Source organism: Pyxicephalus adspersus, chromosome 7, assembly GCF_032062135.1.
Source record: "Pyxicephalus adspersus chromosome 7, UCB_Pads_2.0, whole genome shotgun sequence".
NCBI classification, from domain to species: Eukaryota; Metazoa; Chordata; class Amphibia; order Anura; family Pyxicephalidae; genus Pyxicephalus; species Pyxicephalus adspersus.
Window position 1 is genome coordinate 50,650,967 of NC_092864.1, and position 27,624 is coordinate 50,678,590.

The 27,624-nt window shown below is 35.7% G+C and overlaps 1 protein-coding gene across 1 annotated transcript in view; it reads right to left on the bottom strand.

Moving 5' to 3' along the window:
- Positions 1-27,624, bottom strand: part of TTN (titin) — a 229,257-nt gene that overhangs the window by 63,805 nt on the left and 137,828 nt on the right. Inside the window, exons 205-261 of the mRNA XM_072418400.1 lie at positions 26,768-27,034; positions 26,230-26,496; positions 25,861-26,127; positions 25,622-25,761; positions 25,008-25,134; positions 23,898-24,040; positions 22,281-22,404; positions 21,933-22,199; positions 21,729-21,826; positions 21,281-21,449; positions 20,826-21,092; positions 20,450-20,719; positions 19,919-20,197; positions 19,422-19,830; positions 19,207-19,331; positions 18,854-19,120; positions 18,454-18,723; positions 18,058-18,360; positions 17,665-17,967; positions 16,991-17,178; positions 16,572-16,686; positions 16,194-16,478; positions 15,956-16,107; positions 15,460-15,607; positions 15,045-15,222; positions 14,829-14,950; positions 14,427-14,714; positions 14,004-14,300; positions 13,724-13,910; positions 13,408-13,523; positions 13,008-13,307; positions 12,571-12,870; positions 12,339-12,444; positions 12,043-12,239; positions 11,645-11,950; positions 11,287-11,565; positions 10,902-11,201; positions 10,514-10,816; positions 10,040-10,414; positions 9,581-9,883; positions 9,032-9,331; positions 8,651-8,947; positions 8,266-8,550; positions 7,864-8,157; positions 7,418-7,717; positions 6,825-7,133; positions 6,540-6,730; positions 5,766-6,195; positions 4,833-5,141; positions 4,596-4,744; positions 3,490-3,522; positions 3,271-3,400; positions 2,877-3,176; positions 2,414-2,731; positions 2,027-2,323; positions 1,571-1,870; positions 84-398 (exon numbers count right to left, since the gene is read on the bottom strand). Of these exons, the coding sequence (XP_072274501.1) occupies positions 84-398; positions 1,571-1,870; positions 2,027-2,323; positions 2,414-2,731; positions 2,877-3,176; positions 3,271-3,400; positions 3,490-3,522; positions 4,596-4,744; positions 4,833-5,141; positions 5,766-6,195; positions 6,540-6,730; positions 6,825-7,133; positions 7,418-7,717; positions 7,864-8,157; positions 8,266-8,550; positions 8,651-8,947; positions 9,032-9,331; positions 9,581-9,883; positions 10,040-10,414; positions 10,514-10,816; positions 10,902-11,201; positions 11,287-11,565; positions 11,645-11,950; positions 12,043-12,239; positions 12,339-12,444; positions 12,571-12,870; positions 13,008-13,307; positions 13,408-13,523; positions 13,724-13,910; positions 14,004-14,300; positions 14,427-14,714; positions 14,829-14,950; positions 15,045-15,222; positions 15,460-15,607; positions 15,956-16,107; positions 16,194-16,478; positions 16,572-16,686; positions 16,991-17,178; positions 17,665-17,967; positions 18,058-18,360; positions 18,454-18,723; positions 18,854-19,120; positions 19,207-19,331; positions 19,422-19,830; positions 19,919-20,197; positions 20,450-20,719; positions 20,826-21,092; positions 21,281-21,449; positions 21,729-21,826; positions 21,933-22,199; positions 22,281-22,404; positions 23,898-24,040; positions 25,008-25,134; positions 25,622-25,761; positions 25,861-26,127; positions 26,230-26,496; positions 26,768-27,034 (13,764 nt within the window). The remainder of the gene's footprint in view (positions 1-83; positions 399-1,570; positions 1,871-2,026; positions 2,324-2,413; positions 2,732-2,876; positions 3,177-3,270; positions 3,401-3,489; positions 3,523-4,595; positions 4,745-4,832; positions 5,142-5,765; positions 6,196-6,539; positions 6,731-6,824; positions 7,134-7,417; positions 7,718-7,863; positions 8,158-8,265; positions 8,551-8,650; positions 8,948-9,031; positions 9,332-9,580; positions 9,884-10,039; positions 10,415-10,513; positions 10,817-10,901; positions 11,202-11,286; positions 11,566-11,644; positions 11,951-12,042; positions 12,240-12,338; positions 12,445-12,570; positions 12,871-13,007; positions 13,308-13,407; positions 13,524-13,723; positions 13,911-14,003; positions 14,301-14,426; positions 14,715-14,828; positions 14,951-15,044; positions 15,223-15,459; positions 15,608-15,955; positions 16,108-16,193; positions 16,479-16,571; positions 16,687-16,990; positions 17,179-17,664; positions 17,968-18,057; positions 18,361-18,453; positions 18,724-18,853; positions 19,121-19,206; positions 19,332-19,421; positions 19,831-19,918; positions 20,198-20,449; positions 20,720-20,825; positions 21,093-21,280; positions 21,450-21,728; positions 21,827-21,932; positions 22,200-22,280; positions 22,405-23,897; positions 24,041-25,007; positions 25,135-25,621; positions 25,762-25,860; positions 26,128-26,229; positions 26,497-26,767; positions 27,035-27,624) is intronic.

Below are 27,624 nucleotides of genomic sequence, written 5' to 3' on the forward strand. Positions count from 1 at the left end.
CTGGGAAAAACATGCATAAACACATTTATAAATATGTGTGTGCACATTTGTCATAGTTACCAGCTAAAACCAAGTAAACTTACATATTGGGTCTCTTGCAGTTGCTGGATCCGATGGCAGACTTGGTGGTCCAACTCCAGCTGCATTAATAGCAAGAACACGATACTGATAATCACACCCTTCAATGAGTCCTGTAACCTTGTAGGAAACACCTAGTGGCATAACTTTGATTGGATCTCGGTTTACTCTCTTCCATCTCTTTCCTGTAGTCTCTTTAACTTCCAACCAGTAACCTGTCACAGGTGTGCCACCATCATATTCAGGCTCTTCCCAGTTTACAGTCATAGAATCTCGTGTAACACTACTGACTGATGGCTTTTCACATTGTCCAGGAACAGCTAATAATGTACAGAAAAAGCAAGCATGTTATTGTTATGACAATAAGTTAATGTAGAAGTTAGAGGAATAATATTGTTATGTTCAAATTCAGGAATTTTCTTATTTAATTTCTAAGGAATTTCTCATTCAAACATTTAATATTCATGCAAAAAATTAGGCTAAACAGGAATTTAAGGAAACGCAGCTGGGTAAAAGAGGGACACTAGCAGTCATCTGTGCTCACTGCACGGAACCTACAGAGGTTTGCTAAGGGTTCCTTGAGCCATGTAAAATTTGTGCCTCTCAGGTCAGTTTAAGTGATAATAATATTCTTTTTGGAATGGTGACATTTTTTTCCACTGGCCAGCAATGTAAAAGGCATTCTTTACATTGACCAACACACTAATATACTGTGAGCTTGGATATAGTAATTAAAAAAGGTGTTCCCTGAAGACATAAAAGTTATTTCAAGGGTTCCTTCATGTTAAAAAGGTTGTACTAGAATAAAGACTCTTTTTTAATCATTGAGTAGGTATCTAACTTTGTTAGATTTTAAAGTGTAGATACATTTGGTTTGACTGCATGTGTATGTGAGTAGATACTGCCATAATCTATGTGAAGTTTTATTACACAATGCTAAACAATATGTAACTGGCATCTTTTATCATTATTATTACACAGTATTTATATAGCGCCATCATATTACTCAGTGCTGTACAAAGTCCATAGTCATGTCACTAGCTGTCCCTCAAAGGGGCTCACAATCTAATGTCCCTAAATCAGTCATATAACTTTAACACAGTCTGGGGTCAATTTTGGGGGGTAGCCAATTAACCTAACTGCATGTTTTTTGGAATGTGGGAGGAAACTAGAGTACACGGAGGAAACGTACGCAGACATGGGGAGAACCAGCAAACTCCATGCAGATAGTGTCCTGGCCGAGATTCGAACCTGGGACTCAAAGTGTTGCAAAGGCCAGAGGACTTACCTCTGAGCCAAAGTGCTGCTCATTTATATCTTTTGTAAAGATTTTCTGTAATAATATCTCCTATTATACCATTATATAAAAGTAAAAGCTTGCCTTTTAAAGGACACTGCATTCTATAATGCTAATATTTCTGTAACAGTAAAAAATATAAATTGCAATAAGGTAAATCTTTAGGTAGAGGCCCTAAATTAATAAAAAACTTACAGTACAGGTTTCTTGCAGTTTCAGGCTCACTGTCAAGGGGAAGACCAATGCCAAACTTGTTCTGTGCCATAATACGGAACACATATTCATGACCCTCAACCAGTTTAGGTATTGTGTAGATGCATTCCTTAGCTTCTTTAGTCACAGGAGACCAAATTTTTCTATTTGCTTCTCTCTTCTCAATAACATAATTTGTAATCTTAGAGCCTCCATCATCTTTTGGTGGAAGCCAAGCCAACGTCATGTTTTCTGCTGTTATTGCTTCAAATTTAATTGGTCCCTCTGGTGGTCCAGGGCGTCCTGTTAAAATCAAAGGATAAAGAGTACTAGATTTAGTAAAATGATTAAGTGTACATCTAATTAAAAAATGTTTAATTCTTGTGTATTACTATTAAAAAAAAAGGTTGACTATTTAAAATTTGTTTACAAATATATATTTTTATATAAATTTAATACCAAGGACATTCAGTCGCATTTCCTTGGAATCAGTTCCCAGATTGTTTTCAGCCGTCAGGGTGTATAAAGCTGTGTCTTTTCTACGAGACTGATGAATAACCAATGTGCAGTCATTTTCACCAACCACTTTGTTAACATGCTGGTCATACTGCACTGGTATTTTGTCATCTGGCTTGTTTGGAGGTGCTTTGTACCATTTTAGTGTGGGGAATGGGCAACCCTTAATCTTAGCCACAATGCTAATATCAGTTCCTTCTTCAGCTTCCAAAAATTCTTTAAGCTCAATAGAAGGAGGACCTTTGGAAAGAGAAGAAAATCAATATATATATATATATAGGAAGATCACAACAGTTTTCTCTTAAATTTGCTTGTTTCTGTATTACATACATGTCTGGTCTTTCACAGCTACTGGGCCAACAGTTGAAGATGGTTTGCTAGGTCCAGCCTCATTCACAGCTCTAACACGGAACTCATATTCTCCACCCTCCTTCAGGTCTTCAACAGTGAATTTTGTTTCTTCTACATCCCGTTTGTTACATTTCTTCCAGGTCTCTTTGCCTTCTCCACTGGGATCCCAAACTAAGCGTTCAATAATGTAATGAGTTACAGGTGCCCCACCATCATTCTTTGGTGGCTTCCAAGTTAGTTCCACGGCATTCTTTGTCACAACACCAACTTTTAGTCTGGTTGGTGGTTCAGGTGGATCTACAAAACAAAAATAAAAAGCTATTGGTAAGTTTGTATACAAATATGGCATATTTCCATTAGCATAAACATTTTAAAGGCACAAATATTTAAACTCTTAAAGTTGTAAGTTTAACATTGTAAATTGAGTTTTATTTATACTTACGGATGGGATCTCTTGCTCTTGTTCTCTGAATGGTTGAAATTGGAGGTCCAGTGCCAAATCTATTTTCTGCTGTTACCCTGAAGAAATATTCCTGCCCATCAAGCAGGTCAGGTACAGTATATGAAGTGCCTGCGCAGTCAGTAGCAACCCTGCTCCATGATTTTCCTTCCACTGTTCTCTTTTCAATTATATAGTTCCTAATTCTGTCTCCACCATCATTATCTGGGGCTTTCCAAGTGAGTTTAGCAGTAGATCTAGTGACATCACCAACTTTTAGATCCTTTGGTGGTCCTGGAGCATCTGTAATGTGAAATATTGTATTAACTATACCATGTCTTTCATGCACTTCTCTAGGGCAAGATATCAAAGACTGCATATTTATGCATAACCTTACCCAGAACGTTGACCCTGACATTGACGGTTTTCTGCCCAGCTTTGTTCTTGGCGGTAATACTGTATTTTCCAGAGTGTCCTCTGTTACAGTTAGGAATAATAATAACTGAAGTTGTATCAGTGGCTTCAACCTAAAGTAAAAAATTAGAATTTTTTAAAAATGTCTCAGTTTTTGTGTTTGTTATGTAGATAACATAATCCAAAAATATTAACCACATACCTGTGAATCTACTGGAATATTGTGGACTTGATCCTGTGTGGCAAAAAATAACACTTTAAGCATAGATATCCAAATAACAGGATAAGTAATAAATGTTTAAATGCTGATACTATAAGCATAAAATGATAAGTATGCTGCAGTAGGAATTTTGACTGATGTTTTAGTTGTTGAATATATCTTTTATTTTTTAAAGTCCAGCAGATATCCAGACAGGAATTACCTGTTATAATTTATGCAAGTGTTATGTTATCCATTATAAAGAATAAAAAAATCTGAGGAGTAGTGTTTTCATTTTGGTCTTTTGGAAAAAGAACTAACTGGTCAATTATTTCTCTGATGCCAAATAAAGACTACATTACTACAACAAGACAAAAGTTAATTTTTGTTTTTCTGTTTATTTAGATCTTTAAAAAAATTTCAAAAACTACAGCATTTATACAGCAGTAACCTATACATAGATAATTTGAAAAACCTTTATCATGTTTATGATAATGGTGAATCAATTCATATACATTGGGTTTAGTGAATGTGTTGAAAATACAATTTGCAAAGAAAAAATACCTAATCACATGTGTGGGAATGTAAAAGCATGGTTTTGGTTGTTAATTATTGGATGTCTGAAGTCAGCAAAACTACATCTTATTACCAAAGTTAAGTAAATATTCCTTTCCAGGTAGTAATTCACTTTGGTGGGTGAACATCCTATATTCCTTTAAAAATCAACCCCATAAGTTTTCACACAAACTGTGCACATTGTATAAATTGGAGAAATGTGTAAATGGGTGTAATCCTATTTATATATATATATATATATATATATATATATATATATACACACACACACACACATATGCCCTAACGATTTGCCCATAGATTTCTCCCAAATGCCCCTGTAGGGTGCATTGTATGGTAGTTTTTTATTCAGGTATAAATTTGATTTTGTTAATGACTTGTTTTGCATTAAAAAGTAAATTTCATTTACTTTACGTTTTGTAAGAATAACATGCACAATTGCCTGTCACAATGTATTTTTTTATACAGAAAATCAGTGGAATGATTGTAAAATTGGTTTTAAAAAAATGCAATGATTGAGCTCCTTATTCTACCTTTATTTCTTTCTGCGCCACACCATCAAACTCCCAAGATGTTTTAGGTACAGGGCGGCCACTGATGACAGCAGAAATTTTGATTTGGCTTCCAGCACGACAGTTCAAATAGTCTTGTGCTTTCAAGTCAATTGAGATATCTGGCTCTTCTGCAAGAGGTAAATTAAATTTTTATTAAACATAAGTTAACATGATCAAAAAATATGTTTTAGTGACTATATTTTCTCTTTTACTCGCCTTGTATTTCTTTCACAGGGATTTCTCCAGTTGCAAGACTAGGCTCAGATTCACCAGCAGCATTAACTGCCTTAACTCTGAATCTGTATTTCTTGAGTTCTTGGAGGTTGGGGACCACACATTCACAAGTGGGGAATAGCTTGTCAGGTTCATTAACCTTCTTCCATTCTGAGCTGCCTTCTTCCTGCATTTCAACCAGGTAACCCTTAATTGGACTGCCACCATCTTTTTCTGGTTTCTTCCAAGCAAGAGACACACTGTTCTTGGTTTTGTCTTTCACATCTGGGCATGAAGGAGCTCCTGGAGCAACTGTTAGAAAAGGAACAAAATATTTTTTTACAAACGTAAAAAAATGTACAAACATACTTGTGATGTTTTCTAGCCATTTTAAATGTAGCTTACTTACAATTCATTTTAAATCTGCCTTTTTATCAAGTCAATTTCTGTGTAATAAAAGTGATTTTTAGGAAAAGCAGAGTTTTTTTTGTTAACACATAGTCACTAGATTTTCATAGCAATTGGCATTGCTGCAGATTATTTTATCAAAAAAAATTCACTGGAACTGAAATCTCTCTATACTACTACATACAAGAGATCTCGAAAAACAAGCTTTTCATTTAATACATTTTTCATGTCTTAAAAGTGCAAAATTTTGTGTAGTCATATTTTTTTATCTTTTAAAAGCACATAATGTTGTGTAGTCTATATACCATTGAATAAATCCTATTTTTTAGTTCTGAAAATAAACATATATATGTGTAAATGTGAAAGTCATAATTCAATAGTAATGCTGTTAATCTAGTTATTTTAATTAACTAAAATTGTTAAAGGACATGTGTCTGTAAATAATATAGAACTGTATGCAGTGGTCCAAAACATGCAGGATTACAAATGTATGTGTTACAGAGTTCCAGATTTTTAACTCATACTTACAAATTGGATCTACAGCCCGAGCAGGGTCTGATGGTTCACTAGGAGGACCCACTCCAGCAGCATTGATAGCCATGACTCTGAATTGGTATTCAACACCTTCAATCAAGCGCAGTACATTATATTCTAGACCTTTCACAGCAGGTTTAGTGACTGGTGCTCTGTTTACACGTCCCCAGTATACTCCACCAACTTCTCTCTTTTCCAGCCAATAGCCAGTAATTGGAGAGCCACCGTTGTCCAGAGGAGGTTCCCAGGATACCAACATAGAAGATCTAGTGCAATCAGACACCTTAGGTTTCTTTGGAGGTCCGGGAAGGCCAAATGGATCCTTTATTACTACCTTGTCAGACAGACAGTCGTCACTGATACCATATTTGTTTACTGCTCTAACACGGAATTGATATTCTCCATTGGTTGTGAGCTTCCAGATCTGAAAAAAAAGTAGTTTGCCATTTGTGAATGTTGTTTAAATATTCCAATTATTAGAATAGCGAGAAGACATGCTATGATCTCTTACTGCATTATTATTATATTATTAGCAAAAATAAACATTAGAAAAGCTAGTACATATCATATACATAGTAATTTATCATATGAAATGATTGGTAAATGCAAATTGCAAAACAGTTCTATTTGTTATTTGAATGCTTTGTCCCCATGGTGACTATAAAAATTATCAACAACAAAAAAATAAAAAAAAGGATTGCTTATTACAAAGAGAATATGCCTAAAAGATAGGGGACATCAATAGGTTGCCATAAATGATCAACTTACTCCATATCTTCTGTCAACTACAATATTGGAAACCTCTTCCCATTCTGACTTTTTCTTGCTTGCATCTCGCTTATCAATGATGTAGTTAGTAATCTCACTTCCACCATTATCTAATGGTGCATCCCAAATCAAATAGCAAGATTCAGCTTTGATGTCTGTCACTTGCAAGTTTCTTGGTGGTGAGGGACGATCTAATAAAAAAAAATAAAAATAAATAATTAATGTTTAACTAAGGAAAAGCAAATTGAAATGTTGTTTATAGAAACAAAAAGATTATATATTTACCAAAAACCTCCACGTTGGCAGAACGGTTTGCAGATCCAAGGCGGTTTGAAGCTGTAATTGTATAGACTCCCTTATCGGTTCTCTGGGCGCTGGGAATGGTAACTTCTGATTTAGCTTCAGATCTTGAAAGTTCTTGTTTTGCAATTTTCATGGATGGCGGTACCTTTTCAATAACCACGTCATTTTTGGACCATTCAATCTTTGGCATTGGAAGACCAGTAATTTCTGCAGGAATGTTGACAGGTTCTCCTGCTTTAACTTTTATAGTGTCACCTCTGACAGCCAAGCGAAGAGTAACTGTAGGAGGAACTAGGGAGAAAATATATAACATAATAAGAGTTTGCCAAACATTTGCTTCTATTTATTATAACAATAAGCAAAATGATTTGCAAAGCAAGAAAATCTTTAAAGTTCACATTGGTAATTATTAGTAACAACTTGACAGATTTACCAGTCAACAGAGAATCATAAAATTTATAATTCTTGATTGCCTGGAGTTTGAACTGTGATTTTCCACAGATCAGACAAACCTGCAAGACAATTAAGAAAATAGCAAACCACTCACAAACTAAAACTTAAACTGCAGAGTATACCTTCATCATCTTGAACAACCACATTGAGAGGGAGAGAAGGTTCACTTTCACCAATTTCATTAACTGCCTTGGCACGGAATTCATACATGTGCAGTTCTGCAAGGTTCTCTACTAAGAAGGATGTCTCTGGAATTAGCCTTTTATTGCATCTTTCAAACTCTGTGGCATCATGTCGTCGCTTCTCAATAATATACCCTATAATAGGACTGCCACCATCATTGCGGGGAGCTTTCCAGTCAAGTGTGATAGATGACTTAGTTCTTTCAGTGTAGGTGAATCTTTCTGGTGCACCAGGAGGACCTATGTAGCGAAAAAAAAAGATATTGTGTAAGGCATAGTTCAAATCCAAAACTGAGTCAATACTGTAATTTACACAGTCATAAATACATAAAGTTGACTATATGAATATCGTAAAGATGCAAAATAAGATTTTTAATCTTTTTTACCTTGTGGGTCAACAGCAAGAATTGGTCCCAAATCAACAGGTGGACCACAGCCAAACTTATTTTTACAGATGACACGGAACATATATTCTTGTCCTTCTAGAAGGCCTGTAATGTCACATTTAGACCTCTCTGTTTCAATTGGCTGTCTCCAGATGTGCATTTTGGCATCCTTCCTTTCAATTATGAAACCTGTGATGTCACTGCCACCATCGTCAATTGGATCAGACCAGTTAAGTAAAGCCATTTTTCTGTTTACCACGACAGGTTTCAGCTCAGTTACTGGTCCAGGCACATCTGGAAAACAAGATCATTGTAAGCAATATATTTTTGTGTTTCCTTTTATTTTTAGAAAGAAAAGATTCAAGATATTAAAGTTGTACTCCAAAAAATGCATTTTCTTACCAAAGATTTCAACTCTTGTTGCAGCAGATTTGGTACCACTTTCATTACTAGCAGTGATAATGTATCTTCCATGGTCTTTTCTTTCTGCACTAGCTATTGTAAGTACTGAAGAATTGCCCTCATTAATTATTTCAGCTTTCTCCTTGTTTAGTTCCCCATCTTCTATGGACCATTTAATTTTAGGTGCGGGGCGTCCAAAGACCATAGCAGGAATCTTTAGAGTCTGGCCAGCCAGAATCTGGATACCATCTCTTACTGAAAGATCCAATTCAACAACTGGAGGTTCTAAAATGAAAAAGACATTGTGGTTTAATGTCTTACGAGTATGGCAAAAAAGCATTGATGAACTGACATATTTTATGTGTAAGAAATAAGAAAAACATACCTTGTGGTTCTAGAACTGTAATTGGTTCAGTTACACCTGGAGGCCCTTCACCAGCTGCATTTACAGCACTCACGCGAACCTTGTAATCTGCCCCCTCTCTAATGCCTTTAACAGTGTATTTGCGCAGTTTAATTGGCCTATCTGTGCATCGTGACCATTCATTAGTGCCCATAAGTTGTTTGTCAACAAAGTATCCAGTAATTTCTCCACCACCATTATAAAGAGGAGGATCCCATTCTAATTCAATAGCAGATGAACTTGTGTCCACAACTCTTGGAAACGGAGGACCTGGAAGCACTGTGAAGGAAATAAATAAATGGGCTAAAGTAAAATTTAAACACCACAAACAATACTTATAACTTTGTACAGTATTTCACTCACATATTGGATCTTGTGCAGTCTTTGGATCTGATGGCACACTGAACTTGCCGATACCACCTGCATTTTCTGCACATACTCTAAATATGTATGTAAGACCCTCCAAAAGGCCATCAGCTCGGGTCTCAAGAGCATTGATCATATTTCGGTTAACACGAGCCCAGTGAGTACTGTTAATTTCACGTTTCTCAATCCAGTAGCCCAAAATGGGACTTCCATTGTCTTTGGGTTCCTTCCATTTAACCAGCATACTGTTGGCAGTAACATCCTCAACTTCAGGCTTTTCTGGTGCTTCTGGAGGAGCTGTAGATACATGTAAGTATTAGGCTTTTTTCTGCTGTCCAGGTAAAAGCACATATCATAATTCCATATAAATATTATTATTATTATTATTATTATTATTAATATTAATAATAATAATAATAATAATAATATTATTATTATTAATAAACAGTATTTATATAGCTCTGAAATATTACGCAGCGCTTTACCAAGTCCCTAGTCATGTCAAATATTACATGAACTATTTGCTGCACCACAAAAAATACTTACTAAATGGATCCTTAGCAAGGAGGGGTTGAGAGACGCATGGAGGTCCTGGGCCAAACTTATTTTCAGCTGTTACACGGAAAATGTATTCTTTGTCTTCAATTAGTTTAGAAACTGGATATTTGCAGTGTCGCAGTGTTGATGTCACAACCACCCAGCCAATTTCAGCCCTGGAATTATCCTTCTTCTCCAAAATATAATTCAAGATTTCACTACCACCATCATCCAGTGGCGGCTCCCAATTGCATATAACAGAATTCTTTCTCACTTCTTCAAATGTAAAATTAACAGGAGGTCCAGGTGTATCTGTAAATTTTAACAAAATAATGATAAATAGTTGCTATTGAAACTCCCATACTGCCCTACACTATACTATAATAAAAGCAAATATTAGCATATTGTTTGACATTATATTATTTTACTTCTATCAGTCATACCTCAGAAAAACAAAGTTTAACATACCTAGTACATTTACTTCACATGAAGCCTTGGCAACACCATGGTCATTTTCAACTTTTATAGTGAATGTGCCATGATCTGCCCGAAGTGAGTCTCTGACAGAAATTTCGGATTCTCCTTGTCTACTGTTGTCAACGGTCAAGCGCTCTGGTAGGCTGAGGTGGAACACTTCATCGACAACTGCTTCTTTTTTCCTCCTAGGTACTATTTTTGCCACTCTCCTCTTTATCTCCTCTGGTCTTATTACCTCATCATTTCTAAGCCATGTAATTGTTGGATATGGCGAACCAGTGATATGTGCATCTAGAACAATTTCATCTCCTTGTCTCACTGAAAGTCCAGACTGCAAACTTCCTGAAAGGAAGACTTTTGGAGGATCTGATAAAAAAATATACAGAGACAGAGAGATATTAGGGTTTCTATGGCCTGTTGTATATTCAAACCAATAGCAGGATTTTTAGAATTTTTTTGTATTACCCATGGGATCCACAGCTTTGATTCCTGGGGTTGCACGAGAGGGTTCACTGATACCAGCTATATTTTCTGCACGTACACGATACTGGTATTCTTTTCCTTCTTCCAAACCCTTAACAGTGTAAGACAGAACAGGTACAAGAGAGTCATTGCATCTTTCCCACTTTTCACCTCCTTGAGGTAACTTCTCAATTATGTATCCCAAGATCTTGCAGCCTCCATCATACTGAGGAGGTTTCCAGGTGAGGGTTATGGTCTTTGAAGTTGGATTATGAGTGTCAACATCAACAGGTGGGTCTGGGCGCTCTGTAAATAATGCAAATAAATAATATACTGTGTAAATTTCATCTATATATTTTTGTTTTCAACAGATATTGATAATATGACTTACGCTTAGCATCTTCTGCAATAATAGGGTTTCTAAGTTCAAGATATTCTCCTCCACCTATCTTATTTACAGCTTTGACTCTGAAGTAGTATTCTCCGTTAGGTATCAGATCTTTAACATTCCATGTTAGTTTGTTCTCTCCAGACATCACTGGTGTGTAAGTTCTTCGTCCAGCTTCTCTGCGTTCAAGTACATAGTGCAGTATTGGAGTTCCACCATCATATTCTGGAGGCTCCCAAGATACTTTGCATGAATTCTTGGTAACATCATCTGCTTTGATATCCTTACATTGACCAGGTAAGCCTTTAAAATGCAAGACATAACCTTAATAATATGTTTTTTCTTAAACATTGAATAAATCTGTTGCTTATAAATTAGTAGCAATTACCTATAACTTTAACATTAACTGATCCTGTAGTTGAACCTATTTTGTTCTCCAATGTAATAGTATAGACTCCAGCATCACCACGTACAACATTAGAAACATCAAGAGTGGCAGAGGTGTAGTCACTCTTGGCAGAAACTCTATCTGCTATTTTAATTTCTTTTCCATCCTTATGCCAGTTGATAGTTGGCGCAGGCACAGCTCTGAATGGCACTGGAATAGTAAGTTTTTCTCCTTCTACCACAACCATATCCTGAGTTTTCAGATCAATAGTTGGGTTACCTATCAGTAAATTAAAGAAATGATTAGGAAAAAAAACTTTTTGTTTTTAAACGCCAACATGAAGTGGAAAAAAACTCACAGTCAGGGTCTTTAGCAAAGACATTCTCTGAAATTTCAGATGGATCACTAGCACCTATAGCATTGACAGCTCTGACACGGAGGATATACTCTTTATCAGGGATGATTCCTTCTTCAGCTTTGTATTTCAAGTCCTTAATTGGTCGTGAATTGATTCTCATCCACTTTTCAGTGCCAGCTGGACATGCTTCCACATGGTATCCGATAATGGGGCTGCCACCATTCTTTTCTGGAGGTTTCCAAGCAATCGATATGTGGTTTCTACTGGCATCAGTAACATGTAGCTCAAGAGGTGGGGATGGAGGACCTAAGAAACAGGAATAGACAATTTAGGAATAATTTAAATTTTTTTTTGTTTTTTCAGTGGCATTTGACATGGCCTGCTGTGTCTTTACATACTTGTGGGATCTTCAATGGCCAACATGTCTGTAGGTTCACTTGGATGACCAACTCCAGCTTCATTCTCTGCACGAACTTGGAACTGAACTTCTGTTCCTTCAATAACATCTGTTACCTTGAAATGACACTCTGGTCCAGTAGTTCTTCCAGCCTTTACCCAACGTGTGGCCAGCTTTTCTTTCTTTTCAATAACATATCTGAAAATGAAATTATTAAAAATGATTAAGTTAAGATCATTTAATTATAATTTAGGGGAAGGAAAACACTGAAATATGTGTATATTCCTAATAACTAACCTTTGAATTGGTCTTCCACCATCATTCTTTGGGGCTTCCCATTTTAGCTCCACATGTCGCTTTGTAACATCTACCACTGTAAGTGCATACGGTGGTCCAGGGGTAGCTGGGAAACAGAAATGTTTGATAAGATGTTGTGTTTTACATACAATAATGCTATCAACAAACAAAAAAACAAAAGAAAAGAAAAAAAATATGTTGTAATAATATAGCAAAACATGAGGCAACTTACTGAATGTATCTTTGGCCAGTACTGAGTCCTCCAGCTCACAGTAGTCACTTTGTCCTACTGCATTTTCAGCCGCAACACGGAATACATAAAGTGAGCCTTCAGACAGAGGGGTCACTGAGCATTTTGTGTCTTTTACAGTGGTGTCTACTGTTTGCCAGCCCTTGCGCCTTACATCTCTTTTCTCAACAATGTAGTTGGTGATTGGAGAGCCGCCATCTCTTTCAGGTGGTGTCCATTTAAGGTCAGCTGTATTCTTTGTAATGTTAATAACCTCAAGGAAACGGGGTGGGGAAGGAGGATCTTAAAAACAAAAAAGACAATTTTTTAATAAACCAATACACTTTTAATAACATACAATGCCAAAACAAAGAACCAGGTCATATAAATATTTATTTTGCAGTTTTGAAATATGAAACAAATTTTATTTTAGAACTTACTCAGTCTGTCTTTGAAAAGTACTGGATCACTTGGCTCACTAGGTTCACTTTCTCCAGCCTTGTTTACAGCTCTTACTCTAAATGAGTACTCCTGCTTCTCCATGAGACCTTTCAAAAAGTGTTCTGTGGTAGGGATACCTTCTGCCACTCTGACCCATTCATCGGTTCCTGTCTTTAGCAGTTCAATAACATAGGACTCAATTTTGGCACCACCATCATGCTCTGGTTTTAGCCAGTTTAAGAAGGCAGATGTCTTGTGAACATCTTTAACAGTTGGTTTGCCTGGTGGCCAAGGTGGATCTAGAGCAGAAAACAAAGGTAAATAAACACACATATATACTTATTCAAAAAGCTTAAGCTCATAGCATGTTTATGTTATATACTCTTTAAATAAACATACCAATTGGATCTTTAATTAGAATTGGTTCAGTTGCTCTACTTGGCTTTCCTGGACCAGCAAGATTTTCAGCTAGAACACGGAACTGATACTTCTTTTTGTTGGTAAGGCCTTTTACTCTGTTACAGAAAAACAATTCCCAGTTTACAAAATGTTAAACACAGATTTTTTAAAATTTGGTATCATAGTTACATAATTACATAGTAGGTTAGGTTGGAAAAAAGTCCATCAAGTTCAACCACTAGGGAAATAAACATATCCAAGATATGAATATATATCAGATAAAATGATTGTGTTAAGCTTTCCAAAAGATACATACCTATATGTAGGCTCTTTTACTGGAGTCTTGTTGCATCTGATCCATTTTCCTGTTTCTGGATCCAGTCTTTCAACCCAGTATCCAGTAATGGGACTTCCACCATCCTCATCTGGCTCATTCCAGGTTAATGTTACTGAATCTTTAGTAATGTCGGATGGTTCAAGGCGAGTCGGTGGACCAGGTGGGTCTGAAATAAAATTGAATTGGTGAGATTCTACATATATCAATAGCTTAAGCTAATAATCATATCATATAATTTAAAAGATCAGTATTTCCTTACCAAATGAATATTTGGCCACCATAGAGTTTGATTGGACTGGCTCCCCAATGCCATACATGTTTTCAGCACTGACTCTGAATATGTATTCTTTAAGAGGTGTTAGTTTTGTAGCCTTATATCGAGTTTCTTTGATGGTTGAAGACAGTTTGTGCCAGATTTCACTGTCCGCAGCTTTTTGTTCAAGGATGTAGTTAGTAATCCTGGAGCCTCCGTCATCCCTGGGAGGATTCCATGTCAGCACGCAAGATTCATTGGTTATCTCAGAAATATCAAAAGCAGCTGGTGGTCCAGGTTTATCTGTGTACAAAGAAGCAAAATTATTATGAAGTGTGCTGAAGATCACAAAACACTTTTGTAACACAAAACATAGACTTTTAATCATAAAATCAAGGAAAGATTTGTAATGGTTTGAAGGGATCATACCTAGAACATTAACTTCAACAACTGCTGTAGCACGGCCAGATGTGTTTACCGCTTCAATAATGTAAGTTCCAGAGTCGCTTCGTTTACTGTCAGCAATGGTAACTGTGGAATGTCCAGGCTTGGATTCAATGTTTATCCTCTGGTCTACTCTTAAAAGAGTATCTGCTTTGCTCCATCTAGTCGTGGGCTCTGGCTTTCCATTTATTGTGGCAGGTAATTCAATTTTTGTTCCAGCCTTCACTGTTAAACCGGCAAGCAGTTTAACATCCAGGTAAATTTCTGGGGCCTCTGTATGAACAATTGCAAAATAGTGTGAGAAATACAAAGGTACATATATAAATTATTTGATTTTATTTACATATTAACATAGTGTTGCATACTTGTCATTAGAATATTTATTACCTTTAGGATCTGTAGCTAGGATATCATCTGTTGGTTTGCTTGGCTTACTGGCACCAAGTCTATTAAGTGCTTTAACACGGTAGGCGTACCACTGCCCTTCTGTAAGATTGTCAACTTGCATCCTATATTCAGAGACATTTTAACTCATTAGAAACACCATTATCAAAAGTTTACTTATAGATGTTCTAAACAGATCTTGAGGTTACTTAATCTTACTTTGTTTCTATTACAGAATCACCACAAATTTCCCATTTGTCTGTGCCACGTTGACATTTCTCCACAATATATCCTTTAATGCGTGAACCACCATCATATTTAGGTGGTTCCCAGGTGAGAAAGATTCCTTTGCTTGTTGGGTCTCTCCATCTAACATTTTCAGGTGGATCAGGAACAGCTGTATCAAGAAGTGTCAAACAGAGTATTTTAGTACAGCAGAATATAATATATACATATATATCACACTCTTATTGTAATACAAATTATTATGGAATTCTTATTTTATAAACAGGTATGAGAGTTAGTAAACATTGGTAAGATGATGGTATTCCTTGGCCAATGCTCTTTCCAATATATGTATATATATACTGTATATATATATATATATATATATTATTAATTTTGCTCCACCTACTTGCTGGTGCAGACATGTTCACTGGCTCATCAATGAAGGCAGGTTCTCCTGGTCCACACTTGTTACATGCAGACACCCTGAACAGATATTCTTTGCCTTGGATAAGGTCAGAAACAGTGAATTCTTGGTCGATTACATTGTCCATAACCTATGATAAAGGGTTGGAAATGGTTGTGGTTATCCATATAAATTCATAATTAGTACTAAGGTAATGTTAAAGCTACAGTAAAAAGATTACATATTACTTTGGATTTGTGGTAATTAACTGCTTTTCTCCTGACACAAGTATATGAAAAAAGGTCAAATGCAGGTCACATGAACCCATCAAAAAAATCGGAAATATCTAAGATGTGTCTTAAACTGATATGAAAACCAAGCTGCATTGTGTGTTTAAAAGTCAGCAAAATTTGGACAATTCTAATATTTTGTTTAATAAGTTTTGTATACAGCATGGATAAAAAAAATATGCAATGTTAATACTAGAAACAATACTTACCCTAGCCCAAGTCTTGCGGTTGACTTCTCGTTTCTCAATAAGGTACCCAGTTAAAGGACTGCCACCGTCATTCTCGGGAGCTTCCCAGGAAAGATTGACAGAGCTTCTGGTAAGATCGCCCACCTTGAGCTCTCTGGGGGCACTGGGACGAGCTAAAATAAAGTTACAGAAAGTAAGTTAATTTTAAATATACAAGACAAGAAAGTAAAACATTTTAGAAAGTAATATTAGCGCTTACCAATAACATTTACATCAATTTTTCCAGATACTGATGATACAGGGTTTGTCAGCTCTAAAGTGTAGATTCCTTTATCAGGACGTTCACTAGGGGAAATGACAAGCTCTGCAAAGACAGCGGTGGTCTCTATCTTTACACGATCATTACTCTCCAAGACTGTTTCGTTCACAGACCATACTGCTGTTGGAGTAGGATAGCCTGTGATTGGAACACGTATTTTGAGCGGTTCGGGAACAATTACTTCCAGACCTCTTCTAAAGGCACTTAAGTCCAGGGTGGGTGATGCTGCAAAAAATAAAATTAATGAAGCAACTTTATAAACTGCACTATTCGTATTCTACTTCCCTTTATGAAAATGATAGAATCACTGAAACTTACTGTGAGGATCATCTGCTGTAAGAGGTCCCAGGCTTTCTGTAGGATCTGATATGCCAGCAGCATTTTCTGCAGAGACTCTGTAGTAATAGTTTGCTCCAGCTTTTAGACCAGTTACCTATGTATTTATTATATGTTATAATAATGTTATTATAATAAAATAAACTAATTGAAATATATAATCTAGATCATGCAGTAATATTTAAACATGATAATTTACCTAATAATTCAAAACATTCCACAAAATTAAGAGTTATTCATTTATGTGTTCATATCATTTATGAGTTTCTAATAATTACAAATATTGGATACTCCAAAATCTTAAGACAAACATTGGTAATGACTCTGGTTTATGTTCAGTCTAGTTTAGTTTGCTTCCAAATACAAATTTAAAAAGTACTAGAAAAAAATTAAGAATGTACCTTGTATGTAAGATCTGGAGCCAGTCTCACATTGCAGCGTATCCATTTGTCAGTGCCTTCTTCACATCGTTCAATAATGTAGCCTAATACTGGGCTTCCACCATCTTGGAGTGGAGGCTCCCATGTAAGTTGAACTGAAGCCTTTGTTTGATTTGAATGAGTCAAGTTGATTGGAGGGCTTGGTTTTTCTGAAAAGACAAATAGTTTGTTATTTTAGCTTAAGTCCCTAATTGTCAAACACATTATGAAGAAGGGGATAGGCTAGTCACAGGGAGATAGCTCAGAGTCTGCTTAGTTCTGTAATGACGGTTTTAGTGTGTTTTAGATGTATCATGATTGAGGCTAGTTTTTGTTACAATGGCAACACAACCAGAATACGTTGCTGGGTGCAACTTTTAACTGTAATTTGACATCTCTGAACATCAATATTGATAAGTTTACAGTATGCAGATGCAAAAGGAGTAGGTTTAATGTGGCTATAGGTTGTATGAGTTATTATATACCTGGCTTTACACAACAGCTTAACATTATCCTGGCTAAATACTCTAAAAATAGCAAAACTGATAAACCAAGTCAATGTGTAACTTCCCCAAAAGTCTTCCTGGCAGCACCCCATCTTCTTCAGAACTATGGTATTCAAAATGCAAATACATTGATTATAGACATAAACATACCAATAGGATCTCTAATCTTAACAGCAGGAGTAGCAGCACTGGGTTTGCCAATTCCAGCTTGGTTTTCAGCTCGGACTCTAAAAATGTATTCTTTGTTCTCCACAACATCATTGAGAGTGGCCCCCAGCTCATCAGGCTTGGTAATCATGGCTGTGTCCCATTTGATGGAAGCTCTATCACGTAGCTCAATAATATAAGCTATAATCTCAGTTCCACCATCGTACTCTGGTGGCTCCCAAGTCAGTGATGCACCAAAGCGATTGACATCGCAAACAGTCACATTGAGAGGAGGTCCAGGAACATCTGTAATACAGATAACAACCAATAATAAATTTTTTAGGTAAAAAAAATTAAAAAACAAAAGTATACATGCAGATTTCACATTGTACTTACCAAACTTGCTCTTTGCTTCAACAGGCCTGTCTGTTTCCACAGGTTCACCGGCACCAACTCTGTTTTTAGCACTGACACGGAACAAATATTCCACACCTCCCTTCTGGAGTCCGGTGACAGTGTATTCACAGCTGTCTGCATGGTCAGTAACAAGGACCCAAGTCTTACGCTTAATGTCTCTCCTTTCAACAATATAGCCAGTAATTTTACTGCCACCATCTGATTCTGGTTCTTCCCAAGCTAGACTGACTTCTCCGTCATATGTGTCAATCACCTCTAGATGTCTGACAGGCCCAGGGACATCTGAAATAAATGTTGAAAAAAAAATAAGCCATACTGGCAACAAAAATAAAGTGGGTTAAATTGTCACTATGTGTACTTGCAGATATAGCATACCAATAACATCCAGGTTGATGTGTGCCTCTGCCTTGCCATGTTTATTTTGCAGAATTATTGTGTAATAGCCTTTATCTGCTTTCTTTGTTTCTGGAATCCTGAAGCTTGTTGCATTAGCTGTAGTATCCACATGTACATCAGATAAAGTTTCATCTTCTCTACGCCATTCAGCTTCTGCTTTTGGGTAGGCATCATATGGTACTGACATTGTAAGTGGCTTTCCTGCATCGATGACAATGTTTTGATCGGCTGTTTTTATCTTTGGTACAGCTGTTGAGGAAAAATAATGTATATATTAGGCAACAACTGATATTACATCATTATACATTCCTACATTCCAGTTAAACTGGAAAAGTAAAAAACTTTGTAACATTCAGAGAGAAAGAGAGAGATAATGTACCTGCTAGCTCAAGTTTTGCTCTAGCATCCTTATCTTTAGCAACAAATCTATACTCTCCTTGATCACGGGGTCTGATTTCACAAACTTGTAGCCTGTGGACCTTTCCTTCACTCATCATTTGATGTTTGTCTCCCTGGACAATGATCATGTTATTCCTTAGCCATTTAACCTCTACTCTATCTTTATTAAGTTCAGCCTCAAAGATGACATCAGAGCCTGGAGCCTCAAAGACATCAAGAGGTGGTCGGATAATTTCAATCGGAATTTCTGGAAATGAAAAGAAAGAGTAAACTTAATATGTAATAAATGAGATGAAATGTGTACCAGCATATAAAAAAATCAGTTTCCCTTACCTTCAACAAAAAGTCTTGCTCTTGATTTTCTTTCATCTACTCCACAAGAATATTCACATTCATCCTCTGGTCTGCAATCTTTAATAATAAGTCTGTGGAGGCTTCCATCTTTTTCAAATTGATACCTTAAAAACATTAAGAACGTTAATAGAAAAAAGTAGAAAAATGAACAGGGTGATATAAACAAAGACCATAATTAAAAAATATTTTCTCACTTTTTGTTTTCCCTAAGTTCTCGGCCATTTCGGTACCATTTCACAGCAGCTTTCTCTTTTGAGAGCTGGCAAGTGAAAACAGCATCCTCAAACTCAATAACAGTTTGGTCTTGGAGGTGTTGAACAAAATCTGCTGGAGCTTCTGTGATCAAGAGTTCAGCTACTGCCCTGTCTTGTCCAGCAATCACAGTGTATTCTCCTTCATCCACAAAACCACAGTCTTTTATTATAAGAGAATGCTTATACTTGTCAACTTTATACAAGACTCTTCTGTCTAGAACAACTTCCTGACCATTCTTCATCCACATGACTGTTGCATTTGGACGGTTAACTTTGCAGCAGAATGTGACTGATTTCTTCTCCATTGTTTCAATATCTTCAATAGGCTCAACAATTCTTAAGTCCTCCTCTGAAATAGAAATGTTTTGTATAGTTCAGCCCTATGCCACCTAATCTTGGTGAAAAGCTTGAAAACATTTTGAATGAAGGTTACTTACCCACTACTGTTAGTGAGGCAGCAGACTTGACATGTTCAGCCCTGTGGTTTGTCAATGACACTGAGTAATTAGCCTGGTCATCCAACTGAGCATCCCGGATTCTAAGGGTATAGACAAGATCTTTGTGTACCATAATATATTTTGGACTATCAAATATTGCTTCATCATTTTTGAACCACTTGGCTTTGGCTCCTTCTGTATTGACTTCACAGTTAAAGACAAGTTCTTGTCCTTCTTTCACTTGTTGGTCCTTAAGAGGAGTAATGATTCTAAGTCTCTCTGTAACACAAAATGACCCATTATAAATAATAACATACAATAACTACATCATTTGTATTGGTACATCACACATCTAGAATAATATATTTCCTAGATTCATATGCAAGACATATCAACTATATTATTAATTAAATAGTTTGGAAGCATGCAGTATTACCAACTATTATAAATGACAACTATTGGAGATCATGAAAAATGATTCTATTTTTACAAAGCAATTTTATTTATAAAGTTTTTTTAATATTATCTTACCAATTACAGTCAACTCTGCTGGTGCCCGGGACTGCCCAATCATTGCAGCATAAACACCTTCATCTTCTTTAGGCACTGCATCTTTAACAACCAAAATTCGCTTTTTGCCATCAGAAATGATGTCATACTTATCTCCAGCTTCAAGGATTGTATCATTTTTAAGCCACTGTACATCAAAGGCTTCTTTAGACACAGAGCATACAAACTCTGCCTTTTCACCCTCAAGTACTTCAAGATTCTGTGGTCTAGAAATAAATTCTGCAGCAAGTTCTGAAAGGAAATAATTTTGCATTAGATGACATGACTAATTATTGTTAAATGACTAAATAACTGATAATGATCACTATCTCACACAAATGCAATGATCTTCATTTACCTTTGATTCCAAGTTTGCCTGTTGTACGAGAGCTTGGTAGTCTGCAGTTGTATTCACCAGCATCATCTAAACGAACATTGTGAATTATCAAAATCCTCTTTCTGCCTTCAGCAATGTGTTCATATCTTCCACCATCTGGCAGTTCCTCATCTCCTTTAAACCAGGATACATCAGCACTAGGCTTGGAGACTTCACAGACCAGTTTGACAGATTCAGATTCACATGCTTCAATATTTGGTAGATTTTTGGTGAAAATAGCTTCTTCCTCTGAAATTTAAATGCAAACATACAAAAAAATTACATGAAGTGCATTGGATGTGTATTTTTTTAAAAATGTATTTGGATAACAATAGCATCCACAAAGCATTGAATAGTACATTAAAAAAAGGAATAAGTTGGAGGCCTACAACTAAAATTTATTTTAACTGGAAAATGTTATGTGTTATTTGCCTTACCAATGACTGTAAGCAGTCCTGAGGTTCTGGCCATTTTGGCTTCACAGGTATATTCTGCTTCATCATCAAAAACACATTTGTTCACCACTAAGGTTCGTGTGACTCCCTTAGAGATTATATCATATTTCTTGCCCTTTCGAATTTCGATTCCATCTTTAAACCAGCGGACCTGGAATAGAATAAAAAAGGATCAGATCAGGCCACAAAAATAAAATATTGTTTTCAGTGGAGGAATTTTAGGTTTTCCTCCTCCTAATACTTGCAACTACATGACTTAAATGTCCTCACAATTAATGGAATTATGCTCATATATGGTTAATATAAAATGTTATTAGCAACACTTTCTTGTAATGATGTTGATAAAATTATAGACAGGTAAAATTGTGGTAGTATCTACAAAACCATGAAAAACCAAAGAGACCTCAGACAGACTTGCCCCCAGATATACCTTGGCACTTTCACGGGAAATTTCACACTCAAACCGAGCAGTTTCTTTCTCCTTAACTTCAAGGTCAGTAAGAGGTTTGCTAAATTCCACAAATGGAGCTGCAAAAAACAAAACAAAAACAAAAACAAAATATAACTCTTGTGCACTATATTTTTGTAACTTCTTTACAACTACATACTAAGCCTAAAAGCAGTTGCAACTTACGTTCTACATTCAAGAATGCAGATGTCTTGAAATCCTTGGCATCACATGTGTATGTTCTTGCATCATCAAGTGTGCAGCCATGAATGATAAGCTTCCTGACTCTTCCGTCGGCAATAATGTCATATTTTTTGGTCTTGTGAATTTCTTGTCCATTCTTAAACCATTTCACTTCAGCGTTCTCTCTGGACACTTCACACTCAAGTACAGCAGTTGCTTCTTCCTCTACTGTTTGGTCCTCAAGAGGTTTAGTAAATTCAACTGGAGGTTCTGCATGTATTAAAAAATCACATTAAAAATCCCTGCTGCAATATGTGTTACAAAAAAAAAAAAGGAAAATGCGAAAGTTACCTTTCACAGCCAAGTTGGCTTGTGTCTTAAAATCCTTAGCTGTGAGTGTGACTTCCCCAGCATCTGCTAATTGCACATCTCTCAGGGTAATTGTATGAACTCTTCCCTCAGCACGTGTCACAACCTATCAAAGAAAAGAAAGGTGTTTTTCACATGTGTTGTACAGTAATGCAAAAGCAACCAACAATTAAACTATTTAAAATTCTATTTATCTAAATAACACAGACATCGGTTATACAGAACATCCGTACTACAGTATGCATAAATACCTTACTTTCACTGTAGATGTGTATTATTTATATAGTGTTTTTACAAACTGTTTCTAACTCTATCATCTTTACATCCTCACTTTGGGCTGTTGACAGGGAATCAGACAATCCCTCAAACATTCCCTCGTGGGAATCCTAAAAATCCCTGTGTTCCAATGGCAGTAACTGATTTCTACCAGGGAATGTTTGAGAGAATGCCAGATTCACTGTTATATAAAAAGTGACCTTTGTCTTACATTCTCTCTAAACAAATACAAACTTATGAACAGACGTTAAAATACTTTTAGGGTAAAATATTCTGCTAATCCTTGTGTAAATAACATAGGTAAAAGTACAAACAGTATCTCTACCCTAAACAGTTAAAGAGCACAATTTTTTTTTCAGTTCCAGTCATTAATAACTTTATTTTTATTACATAATTTACATTCTACTGAACACAAATTAGGCTTCTTCCTAATTGATCTAAAATTGTATTAACTTCACTTTATGTATTATAAATTAATAAATCAAACAAGTGCAAAGTATCATTGTATTATATTTCATGTACTATTCATTCAATGTTTGTATTACAATGATAATGCATTCTACATTGCTAAATTGTTTTATGCAATTAAAACCCATATATCATATGTTCATATTTAGTTCAGTTAAAATAACCATATTTATTACATATAGAAATAAAATAATTAAAACCTAAAACCATACATAAACAAATTAATTTAGGACTATTATCCCTGTATATTTGAATGTTTATTATAATGGTTAGCAAAGTGATTTAAAAGATAATGTGACATTCCTAACATAAACGTTTACTTTTTACATGCTAATTAGTTCTAAAGGTTTAGGCTGACTTTTTTTCAAATGGCATCCTCTGGTATCTTGAAATGTAAAAGGAGCACTTGAAGTTGGAATATAAATAGCAGGCGAAAGAGGACCTGAAGTGCAAATCTGGCTGCAAAGTTATGCTGTCAATTGCCTGAAATGGAATTTTAAGCCTGCTAATCCCCATATATGCACAATACTTTACTACTGTTATCTAGTGAATGAAAAACTAATCAAGAGTGCATGTTCTTCATCAAGGCAGCATAATTCCAATAGCTAGACTATCCTAATCTAGCATTACAACAGCAAAAAAAAAACATTTGCACATTTCCTTAAAATAATTTTCTTTCAAAGTACAAAACTTGTTTTTAAGGTGTGCAAAAAAAAAAAAATAAATAAAAAAAAGGAAAAAATAATTCAGAATCTATGCAACCATATAAAGAGAATATTCTTCGTTATATGTATGTTTGTATCTGTCATATTTATTAATAAAAAAAACATATTTTGGAAATTGAAAAGGTCTTACTTTATCACTGGGTTCCAGTTTTTGCCCTTTGAGGAACCACTCCACAGGGATCCCTTCATAGGAGAGCTCACACTCGAAGGTCGCTGATTCCCCAGCCGTCACCGTCACGTCCTTCAGGGGCCTTAGCAGGCCAATTATGCGGGCTTTTCCAACAGAAGAAGACATTTTTTTATTAAAATCCTTCCTCTAAGGGAGGCTTAGGCACTCACGCGCTAAAGTCCATTGTGTCTTTTCTCCAGGGTGCAGAGCGGTGCACTGAAACTATTTAAGGTCTACCACTGGCTCTGGCCTCCTGGGACTACAAATGGGTGGATCCTTCCCCAATTTGCATATGGTGTTTCCTTACATTGAACAGAGTCAGCAGTACACAGTATGTATGTAGCATCTGTCAACCCACCAATCAACCTTTTGCCTCTTTCTACATATGGCATACCCCTTCTAAAATAGTAAAGACAGGGACAGCTGCCACCTGGTTTCCCTATCTGCTGCTGTCAATCAATATCTTGGCACTTTCCAAAACTGACAACATAATGCCTTCTATATCAGCAGTTAACATGCCAGCACAGCAATTCTTTGTTTGTAATGGTCTTCTTTCATAACAAATTAGTAGAGAAATATTTAGGTTATCCTTGATGACTCAACATTTTTTGTGAATATAGTTTGACTAATTTTGGTAATTAGTGTAATTTGTATATTCATAAATAATTATAATCAAGGTAAAAAACACCATTTCAATAGACAATATATTACTTATGTCTGAAAATTGTTACCACCTGGGAATTCCTAGATATAAATGGTGTTTTTATGTAAAGCAATACTTTAAAATAAAATAATTCACTGTGCTATTAAAACACATGTACCATGGACATTTGCAGGTTATAATTAGTAGGCCCGTAAATAGCAAACAATGTAAGCTGTAGTAATTAATAGCAATAAAAACAATTTACTATTTACCGGAGTCAGCCTGAAAGATGAAATATTTTTGGTAACTATGCATTACTGCACTTTGATTTTTAATTTAGATAAACTTGTTAAATGTTTTTAGGGTAAGTGACCAGAAGAACTTCATGTAGAAAGTGTTTTTAAAAGTTTTCAAAAAAAAGTTATTACCTTTTACTTTTAGATGTGCACTGGATTTTGCATTAGCTGCTTGGAAATCCACACCACCAGCTTGGTCCATTCGTACATTGTAGAGGATAAGGAAGTGTTTTTTGCCTTCTTCTTTGATCTCGCAGTCCTAAAATAAATCAATATAGTGTTCAAATAATGAGTAGCTCAGAAGGCTAAATGGCTAGTTTTTACATTGAATACATGGTTTCTTTTTTTTGTCCAACATTTATCAAACGCTTTTACCATTTCCAATCCCACCCCTGTACTCATTTGATTATACTGTAATCTTCTCCAAATTTTCAAAATTAAATTTAAGGGTTGTCAGTGTATGGGGAAGAGGTAAAACAAAAGCAAGGTAAATACAAACACAGCAAAGTTACCCTGAATTGGCAATGTGTTGGTCTGATTAAAGAAGCAGCAACAACTATATGTAAGGGAGCAGTAAACACTGTATTTGGTTCTTTGGCTAACATTTATATAATAAGTGGGCAGTAGCCAAAAACCTTCAAAACAAATAGATCCAGTAGTTTCCTTCATTATATGCGTCATTTTTAAAAGGTTTAAAAGCACAGTTACTTAAAGATTACATTAATTGTAAATGAAACCATGCTTACTGGAGAAGGATGCAATGCATCTCCTTTGAGCTTCCAGTTAGCATGTACATCTTCTTCAGATATCTCAGTTTCAAAGCGGGCAGTTTCTGTTTCTATAACCTCCACACTGTACAGAGGACGAACCACCTTAATATCACGATCTAAGAGAAAACATAAAAAAAGTTTTATGAATTAATAAGTTAAACCTCATCTTCACCATCATAAAAAAAACTGAAAAACCTCACATGGAGAAATTTTACCTTCAATGTTCAAATTGGCAGTAGTTTTATCTGTTCCACAATCACAAGTATATTCCCCAATGTCTTTCTTTGAAGCTTTCTTGATTGTGAGAATGCGTTTCTTTCCATCGGCTTTAATTACTACATTCTTGGATGGAATTATTTCCTGTCCATCCTTGAACCATTTCACTGCTGCTTTGGGCTTGCTGATCTCACAGTGCAGGACCACTTCGTCTTTCTCAACAGCAGTATAATCTGACAGTTTGGTTAAAAAGTATGGATCTCCCTCTGTGGCAAATACATATAATACACATCAATATTAGGTGAATTTTCAGATTCTAGCAGATATATATATATATATATATATATATATGAAGATTGACAACTCACCAAGTACAGTCAGCTTTGCCTCACTGGTTTTTCCCATAGCCTCAACTTTGATTAGTGAAGTGTCATCCAGACTGACATCCTTGAACATAATGGAATGGAATTTTCCATCATCGTGCATAGATACCAGCTTGCTGGGGTGTAGACGTTGGTCATTTTTAAACCAGCCAACTTGGATGTTGTCATGGGAAAGCTCAACCATGAATTCAGCTGTTTCTTGCTCTTTAACTGTCACATCTTTAAGTGGTGTAACAAACTCAAGACGAATACCTACACAAGTGCACAATGAATGTTTAACATTTTGTTTCATCAAGGTTGAACATTTGTGCTTAAGAAAATAACAAGACAAAATGCTGATTTGATCAAATATTTGAAATATTACATCAATATTTACTAAACCAATTTTAATACAAAATGGTTTAAGCTATTTTATAGACAACAAAAAGATTTTAGGGTTACAATTTACTTTTATAATTTAGAAATTATTCCTTTTAGATAATATATTAATTTTTAGGAAGTATTTAATAACAATGAAACAAACCTTCAATGATCAGTTTGCCACTGGTTCTCTTGTCCTCAGCTTCAAACATGTATTTAGCTTCATCTTCAAAAGCAACTGACTTGAGGACAAGAGCATGTCTTGTGCCTTCAGCAACAAGTTCATATTTGTCATCTCCCTCAAGTTCCTGGGATCCTTTCAACCAACGGAAAGTCTTAGGGAATCTTGAGGTCTCACATTCAAATCTTGCTTCATCCTTTTCAAACACCTTGACGTCACTAAGTGGAGTGATGAAGATGAGTGGAAGCTCTGCAATACAAACATAAAAAGTACTTATAATTTGCTAATATTCTTGTGTATTTGTTGGTATCTACAGGAAAATATATGTCTTATAATATCAGAATAGAGGACGAAAAACATAACGGTTATGTATTGGTGAATTGACTAGAAAACATACAGTAAGAGAGAAAGAATTGACTAAGCAAGGTCTTTCTGTAACACAGGCCATAGCAAAAATGGGATTGATCTACTAAAGAAGTTAGGGCTGTCCACTTAGCAAATAATATTTTACTTTGCTTTTTAATGGAGTGAACATTCACTTTGCAAATCATTTCTATTAATTTGTACAATGTACAAAATAGATGATTTTTGCTTGTGCAGGATTTGATGGTTAAAGTCCTTGATAGCTTTTAATATGCTGAGTGAATTTAGCCCTGCAAAGTGAACATTCTGAACAGCCTAAACACCTTCAAAATCAAAGCAAACCCCATATATTTTAAAATACTGCAATGATGTATAATTGTCCCCTGACTAACAAACTGATCCAATATCTCCTAATAGTTTTTAGGTCATTTACTTGGAACATGTATGCAGATCAGAAGTCATAATATTACCCTGAC